General features: G+C 41.0%; 1 protein-coding gene across 3 annotated transcripts in view; it reads left to right on the top strand.

Annotated features, from left to right (window-relative positions):
* WDR47 (WD repeat domain 47) overlaps positions 1-6,501 on the top strand; it is a gene marked incomplete at both ends in the record, with an annotated part of 54,382 nt that extends 47,881 nt beyond the window's left edge. For all 3 annotated transcript variants that reach the window (XM_080693379.1, XM_080693381.1, XM_080693380.1), the window contains 2 exons: positions 2,590-2,808; positions 6,359-6,501. In XM_080693379.1, coding sequence (XP_080549505.1) covers positions 2,590-2,808; positions 6,359-6,501 — 362 coding nt within the window. The remainder of the gene's footprint in view (positions 1-2,589; positions 2,809-6,358) is intronic.
* Between the last annotated feature and the right edge of the window lie 3,043 nt (positions 6,502-9,544).

Here is a 9,544-nt window from a genome sequence, read left to right as displayed (position 1 = left end):
GCTTTTATTAAACTAAGGAGCTCCGGCCAGACTACTTGAGATACCTGTCTTTAAACTTTTTTTAATATTTTCCTCTAAACATTTTTTCATGTAATTCTTCCTAACCATAATAGCCGTCTGTCAAATTTTCAAGAAAAGATTAAATTATATGTGCTTATATGTGTATCTCTATACATACAGTTATTTATATTGTTTACTGTTTTTCAAGACCTAACTTACATTCCTTTTTTCTGTGGTCTTCCTAGACTGCTATGATCTATGACAGTGTTTGCCAAACTTTCTCTTTCTCTCTCTTGCTTTTTTTTTTTTTTTTTTTTTTTTTTTTACATTACTGGAGATTGAACCTAGAGCATTTACCTCTGAGCTGCACCCTCAGCCCTTTCTATTTTTGGTTTTGAAACAGAGTCTCACTAGGTTGCTAAGTCTCACTACTTACTGAGGTTGTGATCTGGCCAAGTACTAGAATTATAGGTTTGTGCCATCACACTGGGCTTCAACCTCATTTTTATAACTGACCTTTTTTTTTTTTTGGTGGTAGTGGTGGTACTGGGGATTGAACCCATTGATATTTTACCTCAGATCTACACCTTCCAGCCCTGTTTTATTTTTTTGTTTTGAAACAGTCTCTCTAGATTCCTGAGAGTCTTACTACTTGCCAGTGCTGTCCTTGAACCGGCAATCTTCCTGTCTCAGCCTCCCAAGTACTGAGATTACAGGCATGTGCTACCATGCTCAGCTATAATTCACTTTTTTTTTTTTTTGGTGGTACTGGGGTTCCTGGAAGCCCTTCTATCTCCGGGCTACACTCCCAGGCCTATTTGGAAACAGGGTCTCTTAAGCCAGCACAGCTGGCTTCGAACTTGCATGATCCTCCTGTCTCTGCCTCCCAAGTGGGGGAGGGGGGATTACAAGCGTGCGCCACCACACCCGGCTATAATGCACTTTTTAAAGAGAGAAACATTAAGTCTTAATAAGAAAAATTCAATACTGAGGGATAAGATTTTGTTAGAATTGAGCTTTGAAGCCGGGCGTGGTGGCGCACGCTTGTAATCCCCACGCTTGGGAGGCTGAGACAGGAGGATCACACAGGTTCAAAACCAGCCTCAGCTACTTAGTGAGGCTCTCAGCAACTCAGTGAGACTCTGTTTCCAAATAAAATATAAAATAGGTCTGGGAGTATAGCCCAGAGGTAGAAAGCCTCTGGGTTCCACCCCCAGTACCACACACACACCAAAAAAAAAAAAAAAATAATAATAATAATAAAATAGATCTGGAAGTATAGCCTGAAGGTAGAAAACCTCTGGTTCTATCCCTACTACCACCAAAAAAAAGAAAGGCCCACAAGCCATTGTTCATGTTTAGCATTTTTTTAATCCCTAAGAACCATTTTGTATTCCATTGTGAATATAAACTCCCCTATTTTATTTTATTTTATTTTATTTTATTTTATTATTTTGGTGGTACTGGGAGTGGAACCCAGGGGCTTTCTACCTCCGGGCTACACTCCTAGACCCATTTTCTATTTTATTTGGAAACAGGATCTCACTCATTTGCTGAGAGCCTCACTCGGTAGCTGAGGCTGGCTTCGAACCTGCACGATCCTCCTGTCTCAGCCTCCCAAGCGCGCATCACCACGCCTGGCTCCCCTATTTTATTTATTTATTTATTTTTTGTGGTGCTAGAGATTGAGCCCAGGCAACATTCTACCTCTGAGCTATACCCCCCAGCCCAGTTTTTTATTCTTTATTTTGAAACAGGGTCTTACTAATTTGTGGAGGGCCAAACTAAGTAACTGAGGCTTGCTGGGAACTGGCAATCATCCTGTCTCAGCCTCCCAAGTACTGGAATTACAAGTGTGTTCCACTACACCTGGTTACTGTTTTATTTTATTGATGCCACTGGGGATTGAGCACAGGGGCATTCTACCTCCAAGCTATACTCCAGCCCTATTTTCCTGAGACTGTCCTCAAATTTGTGGTCCTCCTGTCTCAGCCTCCCAAGTAAGTAATGGGATTATAGGGATGCACCACCATACCTGTCTATTTTTTTTTGTTTTTGAAACAGGATCTCACTAAATGCTGAGGCTGGCCTCAAACCTGCAATCCTCCTGTCTCAACCTTCCAAGTCCTGAGATTACATGCATGCACATGTAATCATTTAGAATGCATGGTAAGGTTAATTAGGAATCTAGCTTTTAGACATAGAGTTTATACCAACTTGTTGTTGGTAGTAAACCATGAGTTGCTTTAGGATATGAGTTGCTTTGGGACATTTCCTACACAGTTGTACTAAAATATATTTTATTGGGTGAATTTCTCCCTCCGCATACGTATGTTAATGAAATTGGTAGAACCTTCACAGATGGACATAACCTTATTTGAACTGTTCCCTTTCTCAAGCCTTAGTTTCCCTTCTACACCTCCCTCCTTCAGATCCTTTCCACTAGTCTACTGAGTCCACTGGCTTCTCATTTGACTGAAGTCCCTTTTTTTTTTTTTTTTTCAATACTGAGAGTGATAACTGTGATCTTCCTCCATGCCCATCTGTATGTTTACTTTTCACACTGACCTTTTCATTCTCCCTCTACAGGCAGTGCAGTGGCATCTGTAGCTGTAGATCCCAGTGGTCGTCTCTTAGCCACTGGTCAAGAAGATTCTAGCTGCATGTTGTATGACATAAGAGGAGGAAGAATGGTACAAAGTTATCACCCTCATTCCAGTGATGTTCGCTCTGTTCGATTTTCCCCGGGAGCTCACTACTTGCTAACAGGCTCTTATGATATGAAAATAAAAGTGACAGACCTACAAGGTGATTGAGATTGACCTCTCTCTTTCTTTTTAGTGTCTCCTGTTCTTTGGGAGTTTTTCTTTTTTGTTAGTCTGGTGTGATTGACTATGTGACATTTTTAAATTTAAATTTTGTATTATTTACTGAGTAGATTGCTGAGATTATATAAAGACTATTAAAGCAAGTTATTAAGTAAACAGTAAGTAATCTTATTTTTATTGTTAAGTTTTATTTATTACAGTGAATCATTCTATTATGAGATAATATGGATTTATGTATTTTCGTTAGCTTGAAATTATTAGTGTACAATCAGTGCAATTATGTTTTTGGTACCTAATTTGTAATTTTTAAACATTAAGTAAATATTTACTGTGTAACAAATAGGGACAGAGAAATGAATAAGACAGTTAACTCCCTCCTTGACAGAGTTTATACTTTAGAGGCCAAAGTATAGAAACTTTAGCAAGGTGGGAGGTAGTGACTGGGGTGGGTAGGGGAGGCTATTTTAGATAGGATAATTAGAGTAGGTCTCCCCATGGAACTGCCATTTGCACAGAGACCTGAATGATGAGAAGGAACATGCCTTGCCGGGACCCTACAAGAAGAGAGTAACAAGAATAAAGATGCGGAGGTAGGAACAAACTTGACACAGTCCCGACACTGCAAGAAGGCAGGTGGCTGGAACTTAGTGAACTAAGGGAGAGAGCTCAAACACTGAACCAGAGGCAGGCTTTATAGGTATTTTGTAAAAACCAGGTTTTACTATTTATTTATTTTATTTGTTTGTTTGTTTGCTTGCTTGCTTGCTTGCAGTACTGGGGATGGAACCCAGGGGCATTATACCTCTGAACTACACCCCACCCATATTTTTTAGTCTTTTTATTTTTTGAAACAGGGTATCACTGAGTTGTGAAGGGCCTAAGTAGCTAAGGCTGTCTTTGAACTACCATCCTCTGGTCTCCGCCTCCCAAATGCTGGGATTACAAGCATGCGCCACCATGCCCAGCCTCAGGCTTTACTTTTAGGAGAGGTTTAGGTTAATAACAAAATTGAGAGGAAGATAGACTTTTTCCATATACCCTCTGTGCTACACATCCATAGTCTCCCCCATTACCAGTATCCCCTGCCAGAGTGGTACCTTTCTTTTTTTTTTTTTTTTTTGGTGGTACTGGGGTTCCTGGAAGCCCTTCTACCTCCGGGCTATACTCCCAGACCTATTTTTACATTTTTATTTGGAAACAGGGTCTCCTAAGCCAGCGCGCGCGGCTGGTTTCGAACCTGCGCGATCCTCCTGTCTCTGCCTCCCAAGCGCGGGGATTACAAGCGTGCGCCACCACGCCCGGCCAGAGTGGTACCTTTCTACAACTGATGGGCTTGAGGCATTTTATTTTATTTTATTTTATTTTATTTTGGGTTTTTGGAGATGGAGCCCAGGGGCATTTGACCTCCGAGCTATACCCCCTGCCCTATTTTTTATTCTTTATTTTGAAACAGGGCCTCACTGAGTTGCAGAGGGCCTCACTAAGTAGCTGAGGCTGTCCGCGAACCGTGATCCTCTGGTCTCCGCCTCCCCAATGCTGGGATGACAAGCGTGCGCCACCACGCCCGGCAATATGTCATACTTTTTAAAATGCCTCAAGCTAGCCAGGCGTGGTGGCGCACGCTTGTAATCCCAGCTTGGGAGACTGAGACCGGAGGATCGCAGCTTATGGACAGCCTCAGCTACTTAGTGATGCCCTCTGCAACTTAGTGAGACCTGGTTTCAAAATAAAAGAATAAAAATTAGGGCAGGGGTGTAGCTCGGAGATCAGATACCCCTGGGTTCCATACCCAGATCTGCAAAAAAAAAAAAAAAAAGTATGACATAGCTGGGCATGGTGGCACATGCCTCTAATCCCAGTACTTGGGAAGCTGAGACAGGAGGATCATAGTTCTAAGTTAGACTCAGCAACTTAATAAGGCTCTCAGCAACTTAGTGAAATAAAAAATAGGGCTGGTAGTAAAGGCAGGAGTTAGAAGGCCACTGTGTCTCATTTCCAGTACCACCCAAAAAAATTAAAAATAATATATATATATATTTTTGGTGGTACCGGAGGTGGAACCCAGAGGCTTTCTACCTCCGAGCTATACTCCCAGACCTATTTTCTATTTTATTTGGAAACAGGGTCTCACTAAGTTGCTAAGAGCCTCACTAAGTAGCTGAGGCTGGCTTCGAACCTGTGTGATCCTCCTGTCTCAGCCTCCCAAGTGTTGGGATTACAAGTGTGCGCCACCACATCCAGTTGGAGGATTTTAAATAGGGGAGTGATATGATCTGAATTCTGGTTTTTTTTTTTTTTTTTTTCTTTTAGAAACCAGGGATCGAACCCAGGGGCAATCTATCTCTGAGCTATACACCTAGCCTTTTTTTTTTTTTTTTTTTTTTCGTGTCTGGGGGTGGAACCCAGGGGCATTTGACCTCTGAGCTATACCCCTACCCTAATTTTTATTCTTTTACTTTGAAACTGGGTCTCACTGAGTTGCAGAGAGCTTCACTAAGTAGCTGAGGTTGTCCACGAACCATGATCCTCCGGTCTCAGCCTCCCAAATTCTGGGATTACAAGCGTGTGCCACCATGCCCGGCCCAGCCTTATTTTTTATTCTTTATTTTTGAAACAGGGTCTCACTAAGTTGCAAAGGACCTCACTAAGTAACTGAGGCTGGCTGCAAACCTGTGGTCCTCCTGTCTCAGTCTCCCAAGTACTAGGATTATAAGCTTGTACCACCACACCTAGTCTCTGAATTCTATTTTAAAGATTATACTTAGTTTTTTTTAGGGGAAGTGGAATGTAAGTGGGGCAAAAGTTGAAGTGTCAGTGTCAAGAAGGAGGCTGTTGGAATAGTTCAGATGAGAGATGATGTGACTTGAACTAGGGCAGTAGAGGTGGTGGTTACAAGTGACTGGAGTTGGGATATATTTTAATTTGTTTGGCTTAGACATAGGGAGTGAAAGAGAAGAAATCAGGAGTCCTAGATTCTTGGCATGAGCAACCAGATGATACCATTAGTTGAGATGAGAAAATGGGTGGAGGGGGAACAGAATTGTGCAAGAAAAACATGAGTTTGATTTTAGTTAAATTTGAAATGACCATCAGGCATTGGTATTGATTGACTGGAGCTTAGGTGAGAAGTCAAGGTTAAAGATAAAATGGATGTGAATCATAAGTCTATAAATGCAAGGTACAAGATGAAATTTCAGTGGAAGTGAGGTACAGAGAGAATAGAAGTCTTTAGGTTAACTCCTGGGATTGGCAAACTTCAAATTGGAATAAGAAGGAAAGCCAGCAAAAGAGACCAAGATGGAGTGGCCCAGCAGTCAGAGGGGTCAAGCGGTGGAAGTATCCTGGAGAGAGCAGCAGCTATTTCTAGGGTTACCAAGAAGTTGCTGTATACATGGTGCCAAATTATACTAACGTGATTTATCCCTATGTAAGCCCTTCATACTGTAATATTTTTAAATAATAGAAATCTAAAATTATGCACAGACTTATTTTGTATTGTAAATCAACATCTCTCTTCTCTTTTAATTTAGGAGACCTCACTAAGCAACTTCCTCTTATGGTGGTGGGGGAGCATAAGGACAAAGTGATTCAGTGCAGATGGCACACCCAGGATCTGTCCTTCCTGTCATCCTCTGCAGACAGAACTGTCACTCTCTGGACGTACAATGGCTAGGCGACACCCTTTGTCAGTCTGTGCAGTGGAGCAGAGACTTAAGATATTGAATTGTGAAAACTACAAGTGTGAAGATCATAGACTGTCCGAGACAGTGGTTAGTACCAGGAGGCCCCTTATTCCCGTGTACCCCGTTGATAGGAGTGTTGGATGGTGGTGTCTGCAGTGCTTTCAGTCTTCCACGTGAGCGCGTGCTGCTGTGACCTGCTCTCTGTAGTCTCCTTGCCAAAGTCAGCAGAAGAGCTCTTCTGCTGTCGATGCGCACGCCAAGTCCCGGTGGATGATGTGTTTACAGTTTAGTATGAAATGCATTCCTTGATCTTTGCCTAAGTAACAGTTTTATATACACACTGAAGTTGAGTTATACTTTAAGTGTATTATTACATATAATGCAACCAGGTTCTACCCAGATTAAAAATACTTTGTTCTTCTCACACTCCCACATTGTTTCACTCATCTTCTAGACACCAGAATTCGGTATCTCTCAAAACTTACATGGTTATTTTCACTTAAAAGATGATTATGGAGTTTATTTATTTATTTATTTTTTGCAGTACTGGGGATTGAACCCAGGAGCATTCTGTCTATCTCTGGGCTACACCCCCAGCCCTATACTTTATTCTTTATTTTTGAAACAGGGTTTCACTAAGTTGCAAAGGGCCTAAGTAGCTGAGGTTGGCAGTGAACCTGCGATCCTCCTGTCTCAGCCTCCCAAGTACTGGATTACAAGCGTGCGCCACCACACCCGGCGTGGAGTTTAAAGATAAATGGAAAACTGCGCCTTAGTTCATTATGTGGCCTCTTTTCTCTTAAACCCAAAAATCTGGTTACTGTTTTGTCACATAATTTTGTTTCAGGCTAAAAGGTAAATGTGCTTGCTTCAGAAACTTGTTGATTTCAATTTTTTGAATGCAACAAGATACCTCCCTTCTGAACTGTACTGTAGAAGCAGATCAGCAGCAGTTTTGTGATGCCATATTTGATGGTTTGGTAAGTGGGACTGGCTAGCATTTTCCTCTTAAAAGTTAAAAACTTTGCCATAGGCCATAGCATGGCTTGAAATGCTATGTCTGCATGATAACTTAAAATGGAAAATTTAAACTTTGCACTCCAAAAGCTTATTTGCATTTTTTCTTGCACTGTTTTGAGTAATGCAGAATAATGGTTTTATTTCTACAGCATTGTAGATCCTAACATTTATGTATCTTTATTTTCATATTGTATAGTAATTTTACTTTAAATTATTAAATAGGCTATTTTTATTTATTTAAGTGCAGTTGTATTGGTTTTAATTTTTGAACTGTCTGTGCACTGTATGTAGAAAGCAGTTTTAATCTATGGTACACAAGTGGAAAAGATACTAGATGTGTAACTGTGCTATTATTTCAATAAAAACTTCTTGACACAAACTGTATCTACCCCTCAGAGTCGTATGATTTTCAATTTAAGATTTTTTTTCAGTTTACTTGGAGGAAGTGAGTCCAGCAGATAAACACCATAATCAGTTTCTTGCATAACTTTTTAAAGTTCTTCTACTAATTTGCGCGCGCGCGTGTGTGTGTGTGTATTGAACCCAGGGGAATTCAGCCTCTGAGCTACACTCCAGGCCCTTTTTATTTTGAAATAGGGTCTTGCTAGGTTGCTGAGAGTCTCACTGTGTTGCTGAGGCTGGGCTAGCCTTGAACCTGTGATCCTCCTACCTCAGCTTCCCAAGTACTGGGATTACAGCCATGCACCAGTATGCCTGCTTTACTAATTGACTTGTTAACCCTTAACAATTGCATTACTTTTGGGCATCTTCTCTCCCCACCCCCATCTTCCCTCTCTCCCTCCCTCCCTCCCCCCTCTCCTTTTCCAAGAATTAGAGAACTTTCTACACTGAATATATTTTGAATTTTAACTAATAAAAGCCTGTAAAATGTATAAATTCTCACTCAGACTCCAAATATGTTGAATTGGAGCTTGCATGTAGAAAAAAGTGAAATTTAGTTAGTTTTTGGGTATTCATTAAGTACATAGTTTTCCTACCTCTCAGGCAAACAGAAGGGAATTCTGCTAAAAATAGGCTACAGTCTCTTTCATTGAATTTCATGCTTAATTCCACACATTTTAGGTTTTATGGCAGATCATTTGTGTTAAGTTTAAAATTAGGGAAAAGGACAGTCTTTAAAATTTTAATTTGCCAGGCGTGGGGGCACACGCTTGTAATTTCCACGTTTGGGAGACAGAGACAGCAGGATAGCGCAGGTTTGAAGCCAGACACGCTGGCTTAAGAGACCCTGTTTCCAAATAAAAATATAAACTAGGTCTGGGAGTGTAGCCCGGAGGTAGAAGGGTTTCCAGGAACCCCAGTACCATCAATCAATCAATCAATCAATCAATAAATAAATAAATAAATAAATACAATTTTAATTTTATTTTTAACAAAAATTATGTAAGCATGCCGGACGTGGTGGCACACACTTGTAATCCCAGCATTAGGAAGGCTGAGACAGGAGGATCCCAGTTCGTGGAAAGCCTCAGCTACTTAGGCCCTCTGAAGCTCAGTGAGACCTGTTTCAAAAATAAGGAATAAAAAATTAGGGTTGGGGGGTGTCGCTCAGAGGTAGAATGCCCCTGGGTTCCATTCCCCAGTACGGAAAAAAAAGAAAAAAAAAGAAAAAGAAAAAGAAAACACAATGATACTGGTTTTTTTTCCAAACCAAACTTTGTTTTATGTTCTTTGTTTTTTTTGTTTTTTGCAGTACTGGGGATGGAACCCAGGGGCGTTCTACCTCCGAGATACACGCCCAGCCCTAGTTTTTATTCTTTTATTTGGAAACAGGGTCTCACTGAGTTGGAGAGGGCCTCACTAAATAGCTGCGGCTGTGAACCCGGATCCTCCTGTCTCAGCCTCCCAAATGCTGGGATTACAAGTGTGCACCACCACACCCAGCTTGTTTTCTGTTTTTTAATATCAAATGACTGTGTCCAAAACCAAGTAAAAATGACTTATTTTTCCTGTCAGGAATCAAAATAACACTCAAGGTATCCAGAATGTATC

This window comes from Muscardinus avellanarius, assembly GCF_963383645.1.
Source record: "Muscardinus avellanarius genome assembly, chromosome: 3".
Lineage (NCBI taxonomy): Eukaryota > Metazoa > Chordata > Mammalia > Rodentia > Gliridae > Muscardinus > Muscardinus avellanarius.
The sequence above is the reverse complement of the archived record's forward strand: the minus strand, read 5'-3'. Positions and strand labels throughout refer to the sequence as shown.